This window comes from Lissotriton helveticus, chromosome 4_1 (assembly GCF_964261635.1).
Source record: "Lissotriton helveticus chromosome 4_1, aLisHel1.1, whole genome shotgun sequence".
Classification (NCBI taxonomy): Eukaryota; Metazoa; Chordata; class Amphibia; order Caudata; family Salamandridae; genus Lissotriton; species Lissotriton helveticus.
In genome coordinates, this window is record NC_136063.1 from 1,692,876,054 (window position 1) to 1,692,901,602 (window position 25,549).

The 25,549-nt window shown below is 46.9% G+C and overlaps 1 protein-coding gene across 2 annotated transcripts in view; it reads left to right on the forward strand.

The window, feature by feature from the left end:
• Window positions 1–323: 323 nt before the first annotated feature.
• LOC144829327 (uncharacterized) overlaps window positions 324–25,549 on the forward strand; it is a 241,044-nt gene continuing 215,818 nt past the window's right edge. The window contains exons 1-2 of one of the 2 annotated variants that reach the window (XM_078688370.1): window positions 324–1,089; window positions 18,396–18,531. In XM_078688370.1, the coding sequence (XP_078544496.1) occupies window positions 1,069–1,089; window positions 18,396–18,531 (157 nt within the window). In that variant the 5' untranslated portion in view covers window positions 324–1,068. The remainder of the gene's footprint in view (window positions 1,090–18,395; window positions 18,532–25,549) is intronic. The other variant, XM_078688369.1, reaches the window with a different exon arrangement.

The window sequence follows — 25,549 nt, forward strand, 5'->3', positions numbered from 1 at the left end:
GTATCATCATATATTCCTTCGGAGTGTGCCAATGGTAAGTAGGAGGCGGGAAAAACGTGGTGGTATTGATGACAAAAGGTGTTGCAGACATGCGCATGCGTGCTGATGCTTGACCTAAAAAAGTACAGGTACCGTGTAACAACCATGTAAAGGAGCCAGTAGCCATGATAGGATACAAATGAGGACATGGCTTTACTAAGGAGGGACTAACAAGTCTATTTAGGAATCAGAATATATCATTTACAAAGGACAAAAAACAAGCCAATGAAACGTGGTGGGCGGGGCTTCTCTCACATACTGAACTACAATCATGCCAGAGCAGGCTCCACCACTAATTACATTTACCCGGCAGCATTTGGGAGATGTGGCCTCTTGCATTTTGTCGGTCTAAATGTCTGCCACCTACGGCCCCGCCTGAACGTCGCCTCGCTGGTATACAGACCCTGATCTACTTAGTATCCTGATTCTCTACATAATGTCTGCGCGTTTATGAATGTGGCGGAGGCCCACGCGAAGGTTTATAACCGAGTGCATTCTGTAACGGACTGCATTAAAACTAAGGAGCGGTAGTTTTACGGAGAGCTTTCTCTTCCAGATCAAGAGACACCGGAAGAGGCGGGGCTACTGTATCCGCCTTTCGAAAACAATCCCCGCCTCAAACCGATGCCTTTCCGAAGACACAGGAAGGATTTTGGACCAAGAAAAAATATCCTGGCTCGTTCACAGCACAGTACAGTGTAATAACCAGCAATAACTGTCATTTCTGAATCCTTGTCGTTTGCTTGCCATCGCCAGGCGCCACGGAAATATCCCATCGGGAGACGGAAGCTGCTTTCAGCGCAGTGGGGCAAGTTTGCAGCGCCTGCATGGCAGTAAGACACCGCTCATAGAACCGCGGCTGGACCCCGTCTGTCTCCCTGACCGGCTGGTACCACCGCTGCAGGATTCCGAGGGCTGTCCGCTTCTGTACAATTGCTGTGGCTACTTGTTCAAACCGCCTTGTGTTCTGATCTGTTTGAAACGTGTCTCACGCTGCAAAATATACGCTTGGCCCTCCCACTGTCTCCTATGGACCAGCATTTAATCAGGGTAGGTAACTACTTATAAATCGTGCCCTTGTCAAAGAAATTATTGCATAATTGCTTTATATATATATATATATATATATATAATCTAACATTCTCGTTCTGTGAACTGCTTTGTATTTCTTGAGATTCATTTGTATACATTTTATAGGCAGGGCTTCTGGCTTCCAATAGTAATTCAGTGGGGGTCCACAGAAGTCAATTTTAAGAACCGCTGCTCTGGAGAATGGAATCCCCACCATATATTTGTTAAATATCGCCAAGCCCTTTTAGACAGGTTCACTCTCTTCGACTCTCTTTTGCCTCTTTTAAATCTGTGCACCATCTCCCAAATACTATGTTCCTTATATGTTTGGTACAAGCCACTTCTTGGAACAAGATTACCTTAATTATTGCTTCAATGCTTCCCATATCACTGTCTCACTCAACTTCTCTGTGCCATTGTGTACAATATATTCTAAGATCCTCTCCCTCACTGTGGTCTGAACTTCATGGTCTTCTAATATGGAATAATTGAGTCTCCATTGGCCTCTTCCTCAGTTCCTCTTCATCTGTCAGTTTGGTGTTCTTATAAACAGACCGTGGTCTGACGACATCTGCTGGCCTTTCTCGCCTGGCACCACTAGGTTTAGATTTTGCTGTAAGCTTATAGTATAGTCTTCCATAAGTAATGTGCACAGTCTACAGTTAGGGGGGGGGGTAACAATATCTCCACAGGTCTACCAGGCTAGGGTATTCCAACTCTTACCTACCCGCTTGCGTTCGATCCAAACTGCCTCCTTGTCTAGGATGGAATTTCTTATTCTTGTTCATCACTAAATCTAAGTTGCCTCCTGTAATTTACAGGCTAGTGGTTAACAATTGCGCTGATGGTATGTTTGAACAAGCATTGGCAATGCCAACAGGTCTGGCTTTAAAGGAATGCTTTATGGTAATGTGAAGGTTCACAAGTACATTGCATGGGGAAAATTATTAAAATGTATGCCAGAAATGCGTGAAGCTTTGTCAGATGTCATAGCTTGAGCATTTGGGACAAAGTTAATTGGTACAAGATCCAGTCCATGGTAAACTTTATGTTAAATTAGCAATGATCAGACTTACATTGTTGTAGATATGTGATATCTATCGTTCATGGACTTTGACGCTGCTGACATATGCTTTAAACACAGTCTAAACTTTAAATGCCTCCATTGGAGACTGAAACTTTTTAAAGGGCTTACATTGCTTTTGGCCACTGGCATGCAATTTCTTTTGTACATAATCTTGGGTGCAGTTAAAAACTTAGGTCATTCCAGTCTTTTTGGAACTAGTTATTCCACTTTATTTGTCTTTGTTGACTTCCAATTGCATTTTTCATAAGTAGAATTGATTTTAATATTTAGCTTCACATAAGGCAGTGTTTACACACCACTATTGTAATTGTTTTATTTCGTGAGATTTAACGCCCCGTCGAGGGCATCCACCCAGTCGCCATTGTCCGTCACCTCTTTTCCGGACCGCTAGAAATTCACTTGAGAGGTCTCTTTTAACTGCTAGGAGGTCATCTGTCAGGCCTGAAAATAGGGCCTTCAGGTCCGGGCGCATGATTGGGGCCTTCAGTTCTTCCCCCGGGAGTCTCTTTTTTGGGAGTCCATAAGCTTCATGAGCATGTCCTTGATTGAGCTCCGTTTCTTTGGTCTCGCGGATACCATCCGCTCCACACTACTGGTCCTTGTGGAGGGTATTTGATCCTCTCCCAGAATCAGGGCACTCTCCCAAGGTTTTCTTCTGATCCGGGGTACGTGGCTCAGGAGATATTCAGCAGGCCCCTTCCTCAAAGCACAGTAACTCCTCTCGCTTACTGCATCTTCTGGGCCGGGGTAGTTCACTCTTCACTGGAGCGGATCCCCTCTGTGCCAGTCTCGGGGGGAGGGCTGGGGGGGGGGGGCAGCTTTCAGAATCCCATTACTGCTCATGGACTCCTCGCTGCCGGGGCTACCCCTTCTCATCCCTCTAAAACTGCGACACTGCCCAGGATGACCAGCACAGCTCTGTTGCCGTTCATGTTCAGGTGGGCCTGCCCACTGCCTCCCTGTAGGTCGGCGGCAGCCCCCAGCTCTCGTTGCGGTCTGTCTGGACACGTCCTACAGGAGGTTAAGCCTTGCACTCTGCTCTAGGCTCTTTGCCGCTCGAGACTCATCTGGGAAGGGCTCTGCAGTTTCCTTGCCCGGGCCGACCTCTCCTTTCATTTGGCCTGTGTGAGCCGTCAGGGGTCACACTCTCTCTGATGTGATCCAGGCCCTCCCTTAAGTCAAACAATAATCAAACACTCCTTAAGTTTTGTGGTGGGCTTGCGTTGCAGGCGTACATAGCAACAATCATGGACATGAACTGTCAGGTTTTGTAACATCATAGAATAATCCCCCTCCGCACCCCAATTAATGCGTCTTGGCATCCCTCCCATCGGCCCGGGTCCTCCTTGTGCATGCTGGGGGATCAGTCTATGTACTGGTTTTGGGGTCTCGGTTGCCACACTTCATTCCTCTACGTGTTCCTGTCTTTGGCCCCATATTTTTACGTATTTTTGGGAGGCAGCCCCTCACCCGGTAAATGGGTTCCTCTCTGTCTGCATCACTCTATATCGAAGTTCCATTTCTGCACTGTCCTCTCTTCCCCCAGTTTCACACAATATTTCACCATGCAACAGATGTGGCTGGATTACAGAAAGCCTGTGTGTATCTGTTGAGGGTCACTTCTCCTCATGTCCCCAGGGTTATCAGCCAGGGAGTGAGCACTAGAGTGTCTTCCACCATTAGAGAGAGTCTTCTCTGTATACCTGTTATTTATACGTGCCCCGGGGTGCTCTCCGTGCCGGGATCCGGGTCTTTCATCGGCTGCCATCCATGCAGTCCAGTCTGCCGCCGCTGTGTTCTGTCCAATTTTTGCTGTGCCCACACATCGAGTGTCCCCGTTTTGTTTCCGCTTGGTGCCCCAGTAGTCCAATGCACTTCTTCGTTTGAAGTGTGAATGGCCATACAATGTCAGGATTACAGCAAAGATTCGGGGCCCGGCACGGAGCTCCACTATTTTGCGTCCGTTATGCTTGGTGGTTAGCCACGCCCCCCAAGTTAACGAGATTTAAAAGCATTTTCATTGCTCATTTACTTTGTGAACAATAAATGAGCCTTTAAATCTTGCTATCTTGTCACATTTGCTCTGTTTGCAGAGGTCAAGTGTCAGTTTGTCTTCCTACTCGTCAGAAATGGTGAGCGGACCAAAGAATTGCTCGTCCCTTTTGAATCTGACTCACGAATGCGAGCGGGCTTTTTTGAACCCTTCCACAATTTATGTAAAAACGCCTTTTTGGATAAAATTAATGCGGTCATTCACTCCTGTATTCACCCACTCCTATCCTGTACCCCTGCCCATTTTCTTTCCGCACATGATCTGCAGAGCTAGGGCATTGGTAATGGTTTATTCTTGCTGTTATGGATTCATAGCTTTCAATTAACTTTCCAGTGTTCTGCTATGTTTTAACTTCCTAGGCCCTTCTTCTATTGATACTGGTCTAATGTGGAGTAATGTTGTTCATATTTTGTCCGATCATCTCTGGATGACAGTAGCATGTATGATGCTGAAATGTACTTAAAATGGGATAGTTCTTATGAGTTATGGTAATTACGTTACTGTTTATGATTTTCCAAAGAGTTGATCAGGGGTGGGGGAATCATATCGCCCGACGCCCGAACCATGTTGATTTTTATGACGGGCAAGATGATTTACTGTCTATTTTGTCCGACGGACAAGTAGACATTAAATAACAAATAATAAACGATCTGGGAGCACTCTGGGGCTCACAGCCAATCAATGGCAGAGTCTGTATTACTGGCGGGCCTGGCAGCTCAAATGCTGATTATCGGCACTTCCGAAGTTTTCCGCTCTGCAGATCAAATGACAACCAGAAGGAGCCGCTTTCTTCAGTCCCGTCGAAGTCGTCCTGTAAAACCCGGGAACAGGTGGAGGAGAGCATCTGCTGTTTGATGCTCCTCGAACATGAGGGCATCGGACAGGGGAGGCTGAAACCCGGCATAAGGAAATTGGAGATGCGCCCCGCCCCTGCTCTCACATGAGAAATCATCACCAACGCCCCCTCCCTCCCCCCTTTTCAGCGCGGCCTCGGGCGGGAAAGACCAAGACCGCCACGGGCGGCATGATGCTAAGTATCTGGGGAAACTGCATAGCTGCCAAGGTTTCAGACTGCCATGTGTGACATTTTCATAATTTCAGTGAAATTATGAGTGACATTTCACCAACTATGAGTGACACTTTCTCGTGAGCTAAAATCATCCAATGTAGATGAGGGAAACTTCTAAATATCAGAAATTACAGCTATTTGAGCAACAAGAAACTCCAAGAAGTTCTTGAAACTGCTGCAGAGCACCAGAAATAGAAGGGCACTAACCCTAGTGCTCCCTCCTGTAACATGACTGTCCTGTAAAGGAATGGGTAAGACCTCTGGCTCCTCCTTCCTAACGATGCTGCAGTTGGGGAGCATGGTCATGCATCATCACTTCAGGGCCTCTCTCTCTCTCACGTGGTGGGAGTCGACCCACCAAGCTTAAATAGCAGTGAGAGAGGCCGTGCAGGCTGAACCGAAAGCGAACCTACCTGGCTGGCCATTTGCTTTGTGCTGGTGGGGGCAGGTAGGGCCTTTCCTCCTCCATTTAAATGATCATGAGGCCGGGCTATTGCTTAGAAACTTGATTCCACGGTCTCTCTCATGTGGTGACTGAGACCGTCCATGCGCCAGGATGTGTGAGCAGAGGAGCCTGACTCAAGTCAAAACAGGAGCCAGTCATTGTGTTGCTGGGTGGGCCTGGGGAAAAACAACACTGACTATAGTACACACGTTTGCCGGCCAGTAGCAGGGCCCGGCCGGTTTGCTTCTGCCTGCAAAATCTGCAGAGAGCATGATGAGAGGACTGAGGTGCCTCTGATAATGACGCGCGAGTCGTGACGCCCCCCGACCCCCCAGGATGAGAGAGAGCCCTGGCATTTTATATACATGATTACTTGCGCCATTATAAATTAAGTACAATGTAAAAAACGACGAACTCTCAACTCGAGTAAACATTCAATTAGTTAGATTTATCTGATAGTGATTTAGCTACAGACTCAGTCACTGACACTGTCTCGTTGAATTATAATTTTGTCCATAACAGTTTAAGTAAGTTAAATTATCTAGAGTGTCATCGTCATTGTTACTAAGTGAGGCGGTGCCCAATGAAAACCTCAGATAAGCCGGATGACGAGACAGAGGAGCCCTGCCTGCAGATTACTGTCTGAAATGAAAGCAGATCTTGCAGAAACCTCAGAAGGATGATGAGTAAGAGCAGCCCTGCCTGCAGATTTTACTGTAAAATAAAATAATGAAGCATCAGATGATATTGCAGTGCGTGTGCGTGCTGTGTGACTGTGACATGGTAACAACACTACTAAAGTCAGTGGCAGGCTGCCTGACCAAAGCAAGTAGTACTTACTGTGTATTTCTGTAGTCTCAGTCCAGTCTGGCAGGCACTGTCTCTGAGCGCCGGGTCCGACTTATGCAGCAGTGACTGGGTTGCATGGGGTCGTGGCTGCACTTCATACAGTCTACCTGCAGGCAGGCAGCGCCTGATGCCTCTCATGCCGCGCGACCGGGCCATACTGATACGGACGTCAGTGTGAAAGTCTGCGGAATACTGCATGGTGATTATGTCAACATCGATCTTAGTCTTTAGTATATCACTTGCTTCAATCCTTCCTACCTCGTACATTTTGTTTGCTTCAGATACGCACAAGTGCCACCATTGCCTACTTAACGTTTGTTATTGGAGTGCTTGCTGTCTGCCATTTAGTACAGTATAAGGCTCTACTTGCACGCATGCCACTTTTTCCTCCTGTAATGCACCGTTTAATATGTCTTGTATTTTGTTTGCTCGCAATTGTCACCTTAGTGTTGCCTCGTGTAATTAACGTTTGCTTTTGTGTAATATGGGTTGTCTTATCATTTTCTCCTCATGTATTACAGTCTGTTCCTATTCAATTGTGAAGCGCTACACCCCGAGCTAAAGTTGCGCTATAATTAACGCATAACATAGAAAGTAAATAATAAATAAAACCATTACCAGACACCCGGCGTCGCGTGCGCTGCATGTAGACAAGTGACTGATACTTACTTATTAGTTATGATGACTCTCGGACTCCAGTCGACAGGCAGCCCGCCCCACACCCCCCTGCAGACTGTGATGAGGAGTTTGAGGTAGCCGCGCCGGCGCCACACCATTTGCAGCACTAAGTTTCCAGGGCAACAGGAGTCGGGACAGCAGGCAGCTCCGCAGAGCAGAGAGAGATACATTGTAGCGCGCCACTGACACTAGAGAGCTGAGAGCTCAGCTGCAGTCTCGTTAACTGTTTAGACACTCTGTCGGGCAGAGCAGCACCTCTCGGAACCGCAGAGGCACAGGAGCTACTGGCGCGCCTGGCACAGGTGGCAAAAATGCGTGACATTGGCATTTCAGTGCGGTGATGCGGATCACCCACTGAAATGCGTGAGCGTCACACCTGTTGCGTGACGCTTGACAGGACTGAAACTGATTGGCACTAATCTGACTGGCTTGAACTAAGGCTTTGGCCTGCAGCCTTCCATTGACGATTTTTTTTACTGTGACTGGTAGCCAGAACCAACTACTGACTACAGCTTGTGCTGCTGTTGAGAGTGTGCCTCTCCCCAACGACTTATGCAACCGGCAAGATAATCAATCTACGGGTCAGCCCGGAGCGGTGGTTACATTCACTGATAGCATCCAGGGGATCATGCACACTGGAGGAGCAGCAAGCAGCACACAAGTCGTCAATAAAGCGGGTACGCTGCAAAGTGAGTCACCCTGTCTTCCCTCCTCTACATGCAAGTCTCAGGTCAGTGTGTATTCTGTTGTGACGGCCCTCATGTTATTACTACCACTTCTAATCCTGACTCAATACTGTTGCATTTTGCAGCGGCACCTGCACTAAACCCCTCGTCGGCTCTGCCCCGCCCCCGTAATTATAACCACTTTAGATAGGTTCTGGCTCTGAGGGAGGGGGAAAACTCATATTTACATTTTGACCGAGGACAGAGAGAAAAGAAGGAAGGGCACGAGCGACACGATAGAGACACCGAGAAGAGATGGGTAGAAGCAGGGAGGTGGGAATGGACAGGAGAAGAGGGGCAGAGAGGGACAGAGAACACAAGGGCGGCTCCCTACGCTCTTAACTCTCACGTTACAAAACACACGTGAGCTTTGTGTCTATCTTCCCGTGGCGGCGGCCAGCAGGACCCAAAATTGAGGAGTGGGGTCAGTGCTTTACATGGGCATGCACTGCCCAGTACCGAGTACCCGCACTTACTACGTTTGAAAGAACGAGCCCCGTCACTTCTCAGTGCTGCAATACCCAGCACTCCACTACATTTGGCTACAGCTGCCTGCGCTCACTGTACACATATCAGATACATCTCAGCAGTGAACAGGCACTATTGGACAGTGGAAACTGGCACTTCTAAATTTCCATTTCAGGCATGGTAAGGATGGCGGGGGATGATAGGAGAGCAAGAATAGTGGAGTGGGGGTGCAAGCACGTCTCTCCCTCAAGTTCGCTGCTCCAACTCAATGACTGTGCCCGGGAGACAGAAAGAGCCAATGTTCAGGGAGCAAACATTCGTAGGGGACAGGAGGGGGGGATGAACGGGATCCGTGCAGAGCTGACACTCGCTCCAAGATATGTGTTGTATGCGAGTTCTGGCACCAGAGTGACCCCAGGGAGAGCAGGCCTGAAGAGAGAGCGGGTTAAGAGCCTGAGGTGGAAGTCGAGGGACAGACACTCCTCCCCGGGGTGCAAGCATGTGGCCAGGGCGGCATTGGCAGGCATTAGCTCTAGGTCAGTATAACCTGGGGTGGGAGTGCCTCGCAGTGACTGCAGACAGTATCCACATGGAGAATACCCTCTGCGTCAGAAGTGCCCCTGTGACCGGTGGCTACTGAGTAAGGACAAATACACCTCCTAGGCTCTTTTCATGCTGGTTACCAGTGTGAGGGAGAGACAGCCTACACTGGGCTCTGGAGTTTGGCATACATGGTGTCGACAAGGGGGAATTGAGCACAGCTTATCGGTGTGAGGGGCAGACAGCACGGGAAGTGCCCCCTGAAGTGGCGTAGATAGTTTCCAATGGAGTAAGCTGCGCTCTGAGGGAACGGTGCTAATGGGCTTGCTCAAGTATCAGTTGTATACAAACAGAGCCACCCAATAATCCCATGAGGACTGGGTATAATCAATAACACATACACAATTATCCTCAAAGGAATCGTTTTCACCAATTTCAACAATTCATATTGTCACCGAAAGTGATCAATTATTTAACTGGAAGCAAGGTACATACAGTTTTTCATACTGTTTTATTATTTTCAAAAGAATCAAAGAATGAATTTATCAACATGGCAACAGAATACTACTATAAGTAATTGATTTTCAGTAGTATTTTTTGACACCTTCTGCACATTACATGGAAAAAATAAAATACCATGCACCATCAAATATAACACAGTCATACGAATTTATCTCAGTTAAATAATTGATCACTTTCGGTGACAATATGAATTGTTGAAATTGGTGAAAACGATTCCTTTGAGGATAATTGTGTATGTGTTATCAAGTATCAGTTGAGCCCTCTCCCGTCTGCCTGCCGGTGTGCAGGACTGGCAGCCTGCAGTGAGTGCACGCTTAAGTGTGGCCAGGCTGACTTCCATTGGAGTGAGTTTAACCACCGGCTCCATGTTTACTGGTGTGAGGGACAGGCAGCCTGCAGTGAGCGTTCTTCGGTGCTAATGTGTTTTGGAGCCAGGCCTGGGAGGGCAGGGTTTCCTAGGTTGTCTTCAGAGGGAGCCAGCAGCACACATCTCTTCCTCCTCTTCGGGTTTCAGTGATTAAAGTGCTCTGCTTCGTGGTGCTTTTGATACTAGAACGAGAGCATCAAAGGGCTGAGATCAGAGCCTGGAAAAAGCTATGAGTGAGATGGGAAATGAGGCGAGGGCAGGCGCAAGGGCCTAGGGAAAGGCTCCTAGTCCTAGAGGAGAATGAAGGAGGCTCCAGACCCGAGAACCAATGGGTTACAATGGAGGATACTTAGTGTGTATGTGTTGAGGGGGGAGGGGGGGAAGGCTCACGAAAAATTAACTGAAAGCCACAGGTGGGCTTACGGTACCTGTTGATTCCCTGGATTGTGAGGACAGGTTATTTTCGTTATCTGATGTTTCAGGCTTCTGGGCCTGAAGATGAAATGGCAGTTACAAGCTCTGCAGTCTCAGAGAATAGCAGCAGTACCTCCCCTGAGGATGAGACTACCATGGTTAAACGGTTAATCCATTGGAAGGGGAATAAACATTTTAAATCAACTACTGAACCACGCAGGAAGCCAGCAGCTTCTGCACTTAAGTGGGACTATTCAGCTAGCAACAAGTTTATCATGAGCCACCCAAGGACACATGAATTGATTTCAAAATAGTGCATGCTGATTAATCAACTATAACTAAAGCTGCAAAAAGTGGTAAAAGTGTGCATTGTAATATATTATAGTCTTGTGCTAGGATCTGCAATTTACAGTGAATGTACACTAGATATACAGGCTATTTCGCTTTTTTAATTTCCGTTTGCATTTTTGGTACTTTCACCCACAATAATCAAGATCAGATTATGTCTGTTACACTACGAGTATTGACTGTCTTGATTTTGAGATTATTTGCCTTGAATATATGTAGGTTATTAGGTTTTATGTTTCTGAAGCCCCCTTTTTGTTGTGTTTCCTGTTTGTTCTGATTTCCTCTACCTCCCAGTGTGTTGGCCTACTGACGTCAGGGGTGAAAGATGCTTCTATAAACCAAAATATTGGGGTTTAACCAAATTTCTCCTCATGTCCGGAATAAACCAACCCCTGCCTACTTGCTAAGAAAAGTGAACCCATAATCCTACAGATGCTTTATGTTTGTCTTGTATCTTTTAGTTGCTAGTGGCTATAGTTCCTTCTCGTCACATTCATCTTTCTTTCTGCCGCCCACTCCCTGGTTAGCGCCTCAACCCCTGTTCTACAAACCTGACCACCACTCTTCCCAGCATCCTCTTTGCACACTTCCTTGCATTCTTGTACACTACTTCATCACTGTAGCCCTCGCATCTCCAACTCAGGTCCCACATATTTCCACTCTGTGAACTCACTACAACCACCATCTGTCTCTTTTCTCCTGGTTAGTAAGTCTGCCACCAGTGTCTTTTATGCTACATGCTCACAAGCCACAGCATTACTCACCCCTAGGGGCATAGAACATGTAGTGAGTTGGAGACAAATGGGCCACGCATGAAACCTGTATTCTGTGTAGTGGATGAATACGGGATGGAACCTGTATCCGGTAATGAGAGAGAGGAGGGATAACACTATTCTGTCTGTATTGAGAGAAATGGGTAACATGAAGCTTATAGTGTGAAGGAATAGAAGCAAAGGGTGATAGGATGGAGCCTTTGATGAGTCAATGGAAGGGTTATAGACTGTAATTGAGAGGAAAGGGGATGTGTTTAGCCTTTATGGTGAGAGGAATATCGAATTTTATAGGTTGCGGGTAAGGAATTTGCGTGGTTGCTTACTACTGATGGGCAGAATCAAAGGGCTATTTTACTTAGGAGGGTGTAACCGATTAGTTAAAGCAGCAGCTAAATGATTTAGGTAGTAAAGGGGACAAGTGGATTTTATTACAGGACAAGAAGATTTCTGTAGCACTTTGTCCTTTGGACAAGTACTTTTTTTCAAAAATTCCACACCCCTGGTTGATACTTGCAAATTGCACCGCAATGATTTTGATGTTTTATTGATTTGTTGTGCAAGAATGGTCTATAAGAAGCCCTTGATTCTGGGGGTCATTCTTTCTACCTTCCTTGCCGTAAGATTGACTACCAGTGCTATGATTTATTTCAGTAAGGAAAACTCTCTTCTTAACACAAGTCCTTACTTTTTGGACCTTTTATATATTTTTTTTACCAATATGCAGTTAAATTCCTTGGTTTTCCTTGTTCTAAAAAGATGTGGGTGATTCGAGTACTTCGACCAGACATGTAAAGTTCTGTTAGGCAAATGGTGTTGTGGCTATTATACAACCAATGCATGATATCGATATGCCGTCAAGATTTTTGGATGCTTTTATAAATGCTAATGTTAAAATTTCTGATTAGTTCTCTAGTGCTTGTTGATGTACTTTCAATTTTCACTTGAGCTTTTTAAAGCTGCGTTTCTCACATTGAAACCTAAGAATGAACAAATAGAAAAAATAAGAGTCGTTGAAATCCTAATCCCCAAAAATATTTTTTCAGTGTACCTCACAAAATCCGAAGAATCCATTCAGAGCCTATATGCAAGTGCCTTATAGGAGTTTCATGGTTTGAAGGAGGCATTTTATTACTATGGTTGTGTTCATAATGTTTCTGTATTCCAGGCCTCTAAGAACAAAGGTGAATGCACAATTGTTTCGAAATTGATTGTGGTGCTTACAATGTGGTTCGTGTGATTTTAGCATACAGCAAATGAGGTGAATATGGTTTGTTCCCTCTAGTTACTTTACAGTCCTTTTCTTCACTTACTGTTTTCCACTGTTTACCTTTTGGAATGTTCAAGGTGTTTAGAAAGGCACCATAATGAGCACTAGCTCCCTTGCTATTGAGTGTTCGGATCCCTCCTGAGGCAGAAGCCGGGAGGTCTGGGTGCCAACTTGTTTTTTAAAATTGTTCACTAACTGGCTTGACTGCAAAGCTGGTATTGCTGTGCTCACTCACTTTTTTACATCTTTTATTCTTGTTTGCCTAAATAGCTTGATTGCAAAGCTTGCTTTACCTACTCCTGCGCATCACTGCCCGACCCACGCCTCAGCCGATCATTTGGCTGCCCGGTCTCGGCAGGGCGCTCTGACTAATAGCGGCCATATTGCTACTGAATTCGCGCTGTGACGCGCTCGAGTTTTTCTTTAAAGGGGAATGTCCTTCACTCCGCGCAGCGGACGCGAGCAGCGGACGCGCCGGTCGCATGCCGGAGTCATGCAAGAGTCCTGCCCGTCTGCGCCCATCAGCCTGACTGGCCCCTGGCGCTTCCTTGGCGCTATCACCCTCACTCCCTCTGTTAGTCATTACATCGCATATTCCCTCTGTGCCATGAAAGCTCTCCAACCCTCTAAGTTATCATGCCACCATAAACTCCGGCCAGAGGAACTGCTGAAAGGATGTAACTGTCTGTGCTTCAAGAAGGACCAGTTGCATGTTCCCACTCTATTACCCACGTCCGTTATCACCAAGCCTCCTATCCCTTTTCTCCAACCCAGCGAAACTGGCTTTCTTATCAATGCTCGCTCTCTGGTCAAAAATAATATTGCCTTTCATGATTTCGTCTCTGACAGGAAACCCTCTTGGGTTTTTATTACAGAAACATGGGGCTCCGACTCTGCTGGTCCTAATCTGGTTAATGACATTCCTGATGGCTACGCCCTCGTAAGACAGGACAGGGTTGGTCGTATAGGCGGTGGTATAGGCATACTGCATAAAACTTCTTCTCTCTGCCGCATTGATTGCCTTTCCTCCCTCCAGAACTCTTTTCAAGCCGCCCATTTTACTCTCAGCCCCTCCCCTACTGAATCTTTCACGGGCCTCCTTATCTACAGACCCCCTGGCCTAAGGTCTGCCTTCACAAGAGGGTCCCTGAATACGAATGCTAGGGGAGGGAAGCAGGGAAAAACTCTGAAATCAAAAACAGGAAAACCTCCCCTAGGTCCAAATATAAAGAAAGGCAAACGCTCTAATCTAAGATTCAAAACATAATCATTGTCCCACACAAGACTTATTTATTTGAAAGTCATACGTCTATTTATTTTCTAGAAAAAATTCTTTTCATTTTATAAATTCAATTCCAGTAACATTGGACACATAAATGTAAGGTCTGCCTTCCCCATCAGCCTCTTGGAAATCCTTGAACCTTTCATTGATGTCCCCAATTTTACCATCCTTGGGGATTTCAATTTCCATCTGGAAAACCTTAACTCATCTGATACTGGCTCACTTGTTGATTCCCTGGCCTCCTGTGGCCTTCCCCAAAGGGTAAATTGTCCCACCCACTCGGCAGGACACATTTTAGACGGGATCTTCTCCAATGACATCAGATTGGAAGTGGACGCTCCCATCTCTCTCTCGTGGTCCGACCATAAGGCAGTTCCCTTTGACTTTTACCCCGGTCCACGCGATCCGCCTCTCAAACACAATAGTGTCTGGACTCTTAAAAGGAATTTTAGAAACATCAATAAAGTAGCCTTCACTCCCTTTATTGCTAAATTTTTATCCTCCCTTTCATACCCGACACTGATGCAGCCGCTCTGGAACTGACCAAAACCATCAATGAAGCAGTTAATACTCTAGCCCCTTTGAAACCCCACTATTGCGCCAGGAAACGGCCCTCGGCCCCCTGGTTCTCGGATTCCCTGATTCACGTAGGCAGGAATGCAGGAGACAGGAAAGACTCTGGAGAACTCAACTTGAGCCTGAGGAAAAAACAAAACATAAAAAACTCATCGCAAATTATAAGGCCGCAATCCTTGCAGCCAAACAATCTTATTTCACTGATTTGACCACCTCCCTCAGCTCTTCTAGAGATCTTTTTAAAATTGTGGACTCCCTCTCTCTCACCCGTCCCCAGATCCCATTGTTCCGACACAAGTACTCTGTGACCAGATTTCCATGTTCTTCCACAACAAAATAGCTGATATTCACTCTGCTTTAGAATCCCTCAATTCCACTCAAACTCTTGTCCCACCCACAGATCCTATGACTAACCCCTCTTTGCTTCTAGTATCCCCAGAACGCCTGTCCAACTTTCCCCCCCCTCTCTTATGAAGGGTTAAAGGCTCTTATAGATAAGCTTAAATCTGGCTCCCCCCTTGACCCCTGCCCTCTCAAAATTATGAAGGACTGCAGAGAAGTTCTTCTTCCCCCATACCTGAAGGTCATGTACCTGGCAATTTCAAATGGTGTCTTCCCTGAATCTTGGAAGCTGGCTATCGTGAAGCCCTTGTTGAAAAAGCCTACTTTGGCCACCACAAGTGTGGAAGGGTATGCTCAGATGTGAGTCCCTTGCTCACTGCACCATCAGGATTCAAGCAAGCCGGGCCGAAGACGGCTGTAATGCCAGAAACCGGTCCCCGGAAGCTTGTTTCCTTTCCAGTAAAGAATTGGCTTGGTAGTTTGGTCTGCCCTGTTCCCATGATGCACTGGGCCAGGGTCAGACTAATTTGCATGTAGCCAGGTTCTGAACTGGGATGGTGCAGTGAGCTAAAAAACGGTGATGGATCAAGCCCTGATCTTTTGACTGGGTAGGAGTGTTCTGCTTAATTCAGATACTCTGTCCATCACCACCCCCTTTTGAATCATTACTTTGGACCCTGGCACTCTCAAAAACTTTCGTCCCATATCACTTTTACCTGCCCCTGCCAAAATGCTTGAAGCGTACCTCAACCACCATCTCAGTGCCTTTCTGGACAAAGCCAGCCTGCTGGACTCTTCACAGCACGGCTTTAGAAAGGCGCGCAGCACCGAGTCAGCCCTTACAGTGGTAGTCAACAACATCCGCGCTAAGGTCGACAGAGGTCATCCCACCATCTTGATCCTGCTCGACCTTACAGCTGCCTTTGACACCATATGTCCGAATGAGGTCGCACACTGCTCGTCCCATCAGCGTGTGACCCCGGAGCATGATGGTCGATGTAGTCGGTATCAGCGGGTGCGCTTCTACCCGAGTATTGAGTCTTGAGGGTGTTCACTGGTGTGCTTGCCATCCCTGGACACGTGTTTCGCGTTCATTAATGCTCATCAGCAGGGATTAGGCGTCTGCACGGGGTTGTTGCGTCGGCTGCCGAAAATATTTGTAGGTCCAGATACCTCTTAAGGCGCGCAGGTGCGTTGTCTCGAGGTCGTCACCTCCACCGGCTCAAGGGAGCCTGTATAAATAGTATGTCCGAATGAGGTCGCACACTGCTCGTCCCATCAGCGTGTGACCCCGGAGCATGATGGTCGATGTAGTCGGTATCAGCGGGTGCGCTTCTACCCGAGTATTGAGTCTTGAGGGTGTTCACTGGTGTGCTTATCCCGAAACCCGAGACATGTCTCGGGCGATATCCTAAAACCCGGGACATGTATCGGGTCTAGAGATTCATCAGTCCAACAAGTACCGACTTGCACCCACCTGGGTGATCCACTAAAGAACTACAAGTATCAGAGTCCCGAGGGGCGATCCGGTGGAGGGGCTAGCGGTGTGCGCTCCATTGATGACTAAACACAATATGGCTCCCTTGAGCTTTGGGCCGACGGGCTCTAGGACGACGCACCTGCGTGCTGGTTCTTGCATCGAGGCCTTTGACTGTTGTGTGGCGGCCTTCTCTTCCACCACTAACGATCTTTCTCTACTGATGAGGGAAATTATCCCGAAACCCGAGACATGTCTCGGGCGATATCCTAAAACCCGGGACATGTATCGGGTCTAGAGATTCATCAGTCCAACAAGTACCGACTTGCACCCACCTGGGTGATCCACTAAAGAACTACAAGTATCAGAGTCCCGAGGGGCGATCCGGAGGAGGGGCTAGCGGTGTGCGCTCCATTGATGACTAAACACAATATGGCTCCCTTGAGCTTTGGGCCGACGGGCTCTTGGACGACGCACCTGCGTGCTGGTTCTTGCATCGAGGCCTTTGACTGTTGTGTGGCGGCCTTCTCTTCCACCACTAACGATCTTTCTCTACTGATGAGGGAAATTATCCCGAAACCCGAGACATGTCTCGGGCGATATCCTAAAACCCGGGACATGTATCGGGTCTAGAGATTCATCAGTCCAACAAGTACCGACTTGCACCCACCTGGGTGATCCACTAAAGAACTACAAGTATCAGAGTCCCGAGGGGCGATCCGGAGGAGGGGCTAGCTGTGTGTGCTCCATTGATGCCTTTGACACCCTGTCCCCAACCATCTTGTCCAGGCGGCTCGGTGAAATGGGAGTGGAAGGACCTGCCCTTAGTCTTCTGACTTTCTTCCTTAACCAACGTTCCCAAAGAGTCAAACTGGGTGACTTCCTTTCCTCTGCCAAGCTTCTGCATAGTGGGGTCCCGCAGGGCTCATCTTTGAGCCCTACGTTGTTTAACATATATGTGGCTCCCCTTGCAAAGCTCGTAAGATCTTTTGGACTGGAAGTCCTGTCATACGCCGACGACACCCAGATAATTGTCTCCCTATCCCATTCTGTGGAGTCCACGGCCCTCAACTTCAAGAACTGCATGGAAGCCGTGGCAGGCTGGATGTCCACAAACTTCCTTAAATTAAACGGGGAAAAAAACGAGATCCTCATCTTTGGTGGCAAACAAGATCTCTGGTCCTCGGATTGGTGGCCTCCTTCCCTCGGAACCTGCCCCTCGCCGTCCTTAGTTGCCAGAAACTTGGGGGCCACCTTTGACACCACACTGGCATTTGATAAACAAGTTGGCAAAACCGTGTCAACTTGTTGTGGGGTCCTGAGGATCCTCAGGAAACTAACACACTATCTCTCCCCCGATGCCCGGAAACAGGTGGTTATTGCTCTTGTCTCACCCCGCCTGGACTATTGCAATGCCCTCTATCTTGGTATCTGCAAAAAACTCATCCTCCGCTTACAGACTATTCAGAACGCTGCAGCCAGGTTTGTGGTGAATGCCCCCAGACGTGCTTCTGTTACAGAAATCAGAAAAGACCTCCACTGGCTACCTGTTCAGGCTAGGATCAACTTTAAGGTTCTGGTCCTGACCTTTCAGGCCCTCTATGGCCTGGGTGCCGAGGACATCAGGTCTCTCGTATCCTCTTATAGCCCGGGTAGAGCCCTGACATCTGCTTACAAAAATCTTCTTGTGACCCCCCCCGGATCGCCAAGGCCAGATGGGGCGGGAGGGCTTTTTTTCCCTCGCCCCCAAGCTATGGAATTTGCTTCCTACCAACCTTAAAACTCAGCCCTCACTTGCCCTTTTCCGGAAGAATCTTAAAACCTGGCTATTTGCTCAATCATATGCTTAAGTGTTGCCTCTCCCGGTTGTCCCCGTCCACTCAGTTGCTTTGTTTTCTATCCATCCTTTGCGCCTTGATGCCTCCGGGTTAAGTTCCGCTCATATAAATCGCGAATTCATTCATTCATTCATTGCAGCATTCAGTATTTGCTTCTTCTTTCAGGCTTCAAATAGATGCTTTGAAATTGCAGCCGGCTTCTCTGAAGATGAATTGGAGGCTTTTGAGGAAAAACTGGAAATGGATTATCATCAGAACATCGTCATGGAAGCTTCGGACAATTCCATACTCTCACCAAAAGGTAGAGGAATGACTAGATATTTATAAATGTTTATAAACTTATCAACTATGATATAATATGCTGGTTTCAGCTTTATTAATAGCTTTATACACCTACAACGACAAAAAGTACTGCAGAAACAAAACTGATCCTGTACAGAAGTGTAACTGCACAATTTTAAACTAAGTTCATTCTGAATTGTACGTATGGTTTGAACACACGTAGGCTAGTTTACATGCTTTTTTGTATTCAATAAAGCAATTACACTGCTAGCAGCTGTGCGATGAGACCAAAACTGGTCTCTTATGCACAGTACCGAAACTTATTCCACCATTGGAGCACAAATATACAATTCTGCCAACCATGTGCTTCCCCCTCAGTGGAGCGTCCTGTGCATCCAAAAATTTGCTATATAAATGCTACAACACAGGTCAGCACAATGGGTTTTCTAGGTCGGTATGATACTGTTCTTGTGTTCAAATAGAGAGCAATATGCCAGCAAACATGTTTTATTTTGTGTGGTTATGCATGTGATACTATAAATCTGTTGGCATTTGGCATCCCTATTGCTGTTGTTGGCCTGGCATTTTAAGGGGGTAGGTCCTTTGGTCAGCAGCTCTTCAAAGTCCGACCATTGTTCCCCCAATTCTGTTGATCAGGATTTGTGCAGCAGAATTTGGAAGGGGAATTGACCTGTGTTGGGCCTCTAGGTGGTGGGCCTCTTGGTGGATTAGGGGATAGCAGGGAAATCCTAACAGAGTGGATATACCTTACTCATGCTACAGTGTAGTCTGTGCTGGGTGTGGCTGAAGAGGGAATGGCTGACGGTATAATGTGGGGAGGTGCCCAGCTCGGCGAACCGCTCTTGACACAACTGGTATAGATGTTCTGTAAAATGTACCTGTGCTCTTCAGTGGGACAGCCTTTAATTTAGTGTTTTACCATTTTTCTACTGGTACTGAAACTGTTTCGGAAAGTTTGGTAAACCACATTGGGCGAGACAGAGTGACAGTAGGACGACAAACTGAGAGCAAAAAGCCGCTCTATTGGGAAAGGTGTGCATAATTCACAAAACATTACAATGACAATGAACCCTCGCCTTATTACTACATCTTGAAGCCTAACCCCTCCCACCCTTAATACCCCCCTCCAGACTGAACAACTTCTCCAATCAGATAACCCCGATATCCACTCCTCTCAAACATCCTTCAAACCACTGTCATCCTCCCCAAACCAAAGGTTGCTTTCACATGTCCCATTCTCTAACACCCTTTTTCCTCTCACTATAGCAAACTAAGATGCAACTTGTCTTAACAGCGGCGTGAACGAAGAACTATATAATCAAACAGTAAGCCGAACTTGAAAAACATCCCAACCAAACAGCCAGAGGAAGGAAAAAACAGGGGGAAGGAACCAACCACAGCCAAGACAACAAAGAAGACTGAGAAAGGGGAGGTATACTAACAATAACAGAGGTTGTGTCCAAAGCACCACATAGGGAGTTGGAGACAAAAACCACAGGGAGTACCCTCACAGGTCTAGCAGCCATTGGTGAGTTACGTCAAATTGACCTGACCTCAACAATAGGAGTAACGCCCCCTCCCCCGCTGCATTCAGGAACCCACAAGTTAGGAGACCTACTGCGCACCACCCATCTTAAGACCCTAGGGAGGAAGGGGAATTGTTTATCTTCTCATTATAATAACAACTCCTAAATCACTAATACACCTCGAAGCCGAACCCCGCCTACGCTTAATCTCCCCCCTCAAAACTGAACAAATTCACCAAACAACTCCCAACATTCACGCCTCTTAAATATTCTTCAAACCTTCATCCATCCATCCTACATTTTGCATTCTTATGTCCCATGCTCTAATGCCACCCAGTTTACTTCCAAGTCCGCTTTCTTCTTGTAACTCAGAAAACCTTTCCCAGGCTTTTTTCTGCCCCACCTAACAAACGCTGCTTATTTGGGGAGAGAATGTGGCTTAACGGCTAGGGCGGTCGACCCCGGAGCAAGGGAACCGGGTTTGAATCTCGGCAGGGGACACTCCAAATTCTGTGATTCTGTGCAAATCACTTAATCTCCCCGTGCCTAACAAAAATTAATGTATCTGTCTGTAACGTAACTGGTGCTCATGTAAAGCGCTCTGATACCTTTGGGTCTAGTTTGCGCTATATAAAACTCAACACAAAAAAAGGAAGAAAAAAAAATCTAACTGTTACAGATTAGCCACCAAGTATAAACTGCATCTGCTAACTGTGACTGTCTCCCTAACAGTTAAAAGAAAAAAATGATCTTTATAACCTTGCTTCCTCCCTTTTCGCAAGAAGGCCCTTTATGCCCATCAATTAATATTTATTACTTTGAAAGGACAAATTAACTCTATCTTGCTTGAGTAATGTAAAATACTGTTTAGCAAAGTTTTAATACTAAAAAGCCGGCTTTCCATGACCCTCACAAACCTTCTATGTCAGTGGTTCCCAAACTTTTGACTCCTGAGGACCCCCACTTACTCACCACTGGAAGCCGGGGACCCCCAGCAATTTGTATGTTCGCTTTTACAGTGCAGTGAGTGGCCTCTCACCCCCAAGAAAAGTTAGGAATCATTGGTGCATTCTACAACACATTTATCATTATATATTGAATTGTATTAGCTTTTAAAGAATAGTAAATGATGACCTTAATATGCACCAAGATACAACTATCTTTGTTGGGGTTCTTCAATGATTCCCTTATTGTCACCCTTCAACAGTGCCTCTCATTTCTCCATAGCACATCTGTCACATTTATTTCATTTGTTTTATAGCATCTCTCATTCCATTGTAGTATGTCAGAGCACTTTACATCACACACATATAAAGACAATGAATCATCTGTGTAAATCAGTGTAGAGAAAATGGTACATAAGGCAAAGGGGACTACAAGGTGTAGGATTCACATGTCATGCATACTGGTAGACATTTTTAAAGAGTGCTTGTCTGGAAAAGCACAAACTCAGGATTCAGAACATAACTCAGTGGTTAGCATTGACTTTAACAATAAAAATGTATTTCCACCCAAATAAACCCCTAAGCAGCATCAGGATAAGGAAAGACTGGAAAAAACATAAGTTACTAACTTGTACCATGCAGTGTGTAAGCAGCTCTTTGATGACAGGTCACTGTGCTAGATTATGATTGTCTCTTATGAGCTGCAGAGTAACAAAAGAATCTCTGTGACAAAAACAGTAACCAACTGACCTATGCACATAAAATACTGTTTTTTAAAATGCATGTTATGCGTTCTTTGCAGCAGGCATATTAACCCTCTGTGCTACATTAGGTAAGTTAAACCTGCCTCAGGACAAAACTCGCATCTCTCTGCAGCAGGTACATTAATCACTGGTGTTATCTTGACACTTTTATTGTTGCTCGAAAACTGCTAATTCTACAAGGAACTTGGCAGTTCTTTTGAAACTGCTGCCTGGGGACCCCCTGGGCATGTGTCACGGTCCCCTGGGGGTCCACGGACCCCAGTTTGGGAAACACTGTTCTATGTGCTTATTCACCTTTCTTTTTGCCTTTTCCTCTGCAAAGTGGGTTATTGTACTGATCCGCGTCCTTCTCAGAAATAACTCTGTCCATATGATGTGCGTTTCTGAACCACAACCTCTCAATCATTGCCAAATCCTGTTTCATGCATTTCAACAGACTCCTACCGGAGATCTGAACTATATAATTCTCCCAAAATGTAAATCAACACGTCGGAACACTCTCGTGTTCACTAGCTCTGACATCCATAGAAGTAATTCCCTCCATCTCATACCACCCTTCCCCTATTATTTAACTTTAAGCAATCTGACTGCAGTCCCATTCCAACACTAAAATACACCTTCTTGGACTGCTTCACCACACATTGTATAAAGGAATGCCTGATAATACAAATGGTAAACTATGTCCCCCAGGGCCGAGCAACACAACCTGAATAAAAACCAGAAATTAAACACTTGAAATCAGCTCAGCCTGTATCATTCAAGCAGCGAATGTAACACCAACATCAATTTGAAACCCATACCCCAAACCTCCTAATGATCTCTAACTCTAAACCCAACTTGTAAGTCTTGGACGCAATACCTATCCGGAAAGAGTCCGTACTAAAATAACTTTGATCCATGCCCAACAATATCCGTACCTGCCTCAATGCTGCCACCAGCTGAAAAGCAGTTTAACAGTTTCGATACTGATGGCAAAATATCACACCTGTTGATATCGTAATATGGCGCCTAAACTGAAACCAGCACTTTACTTAAAAAAATAAGGACTCGTTCTCTTCATCAACACCAGCTTCCCCCTCCAACTTTGATCAGTTACTGATCTCCTTAACCAAATCGCTAATACACCCATACACAAGTGTTGTGCTTCGTACCTTACTCCCATAAAATTGGTGTTGCACAATAGCTTTCAAACTCTATTTTTTAAATTTTTATAATTGATATTTCAAAACCAATGCATATACAAGAGTACAATATTTACCGTTATGTCACAGTTCATTTATAATAATACAGTCTGTACACGACAGCAGTTGACCTGGCCACCTTAACAAAACATCCAAATAAGACTGAAAATGTTGCTGCTGACGTAAAAGAAAAAAAATAACACCCAAAACAGAAAAGAGAATGATACAGCTACCAACACACAGAAAAAAGGTAATGTTTAAATAGCCAATTCCGGAGGGCTTCTTACCGGAGGGCACACGCTGGCACAGTCGCTCCTGGGTCCCTGACGCTGCAGTCTCGCCGCCACCGCTTTCCACCTCGCGGCTTGAGACTACAGCTCCCAGGGAGCTTAGCGGCCACTTCCTGATTCCGCCCACAGCGCGCCCGGAGGCGCTACTTGAAGAGGACGCTCCCTCGGTGGAGCGGGGGTGTTAATTCAGCCGGAGGGCTTCTTACCGGAGGGCACACGCTGGCACAGTCGCTCCTGGGTCCCTGACGCTGCAGTCTCGCCGCCACCGCTTTCCACCTCGCGGCTTGAGACTACAGCTCCCAGGGAGCTTAGCGGCCACTTCCTGATTCCGCCCACAGCGCGCCCGGAGGCGCTACTTGAAGAGGACGCTCCCCCGGTGGAGCGGGGGTGTTAATTCAACCGGAGGGCTTCTTACCGGAGGGCACACGCTGGCACAGTCGCTCCTGGGTCCCTGACGCTGCAGTCTCGCCGCCACCGCTTTCCACCTCGCGGCTTGAGACTACAGCTCCCAGGGAGCTTAGCGGCCACTTCCTGATTCCGCCCACAGCGCGCCCGGAGGCGCTACTTGAAGAGGACGCTCCCTCGGTGGAGCGGGGGTGTTAATTCAGCCGGAGGGCTTCTTACCGGAGGGCACACGCTGGCACAGTCGCTCCTGGGTCCCTGACGCTGCAGTCTCGCCGCCACCGCTTTCCACCTCGCGGCTTGAGACTACAGCTCCCAGGGAGCTTAGCGGCCACTTCCTGATTCCGCCCACAGCGCGCCTGGAGGCGCTACTTGAAGAGGACGCTCCCTCCGCGTCGCGGGACGCGCGCGGGCGCCGGGCTAAGCCCGGGCAAAGGGCGGGCCCTCTGTGGCCCTCAGAGGCACGAGGAGGACGGGACGGGGCCACCACTCATTGCCATTTCTGAAAGGTACTTTCGTTTTACCCATTGGGCAACCGCCATTTGGGAACTGTGGATACAGAAAACACTGTTGGGACTATTTGCTATTTGTCCTGCTGTCACTGTCGATTGTGTCAGTTGTTTCGCGTAGTAACCCATTTCTCTGAATAAGGGCAAGCAACTGTCAGCATGTCTCCAAGGGGTACCCGCAGCAAAACAGCTGCCACTGTGACCGGCCCCATTGACCTTTTTATAACGAAGGCCAATGATGCCATCAATCAGGGCATTAGCCTATTAGAACGCAGGGTATCACAAGATCTGGCACATGCCAAACGTTCCTCACTTGGCCATATTGCCACCGCCATTACACCTGCACAGGCTATGCCTAATAACATCAGACCCCTACTCGACGTATGTGCTGACATCCGCACCATCCCTAGCGAGGTTAACCTCTCAGCCTCCATTCCCCTGTTAGATTCAGTCACCGATATCAGTACAGACTTGGAAAAAACCCCTGATCTACCCACAAACCCCTCTCCCAAAGTAAAATCTGCTGATAACACCAGGCAACTGAGAGGTAGACGAGAGGGTGCTGTTCAAAAACAGAAATCACATGCACCAAAGCCCCGGATCACCACGGTCAGGAAATATGGCCGGGCTCAAAGGAAAACTGGGAAAAATACCAATTCTGTCCCTAACCACAACACGACCAGGGTTACGGTAATATCTCAGGGGGATGAAAGTGAAATGGTCCAGCAGGGTACAACAATGGATACTAATGATAACACAGACAAGGCATACGACCCTATGCTGGAAAGATTGGGGGAATTACTAAGTATCTATTTATCCCCCATCGAAAACAGGCTTACTCGAATAGAAAAACAACTAGCTGAATTGAGTAACCCCCTTAAGAACTTCCTAAAGGAAGGTCCTGCAAAAAGTACAAATAACAGCAACATCACTAAAATAGCAAGCTCCAAAATAAATATTCCACAAGCACCTCCAACTATCCCAAATAATGCACACAAAGCTGCACCTGCCGCCTTGGCTAATGGTCCAACTACTAATCAAAAAGCAGCAACTTCGCACACTAATAGCGCACCCACAGTCAAAAGGAAGGACCCTAGCACTAATACCAACATCAACACTATACCCACCACAGGTCACCCTGCAATTTCAACAAGCAACCCTACCTCGGTCCAACCTATTTCAAAAACACCTAGACCAGTTCCTGCCCGAATCAACCTCCCACCGGAATGCGGCGCATATGTATTAGTGTTAGTAAATGTCACCAAATTAAGAAAGGATCAGGATGAAAACCCTACATCACTTAAAAATAAAACCTTGCACTGGTTAATCGCTAACTGCAATTACCCTATTGATGGTGCAAGGGAGATTATTAACACACAGCGAGTGGGTTGGATTGGTCC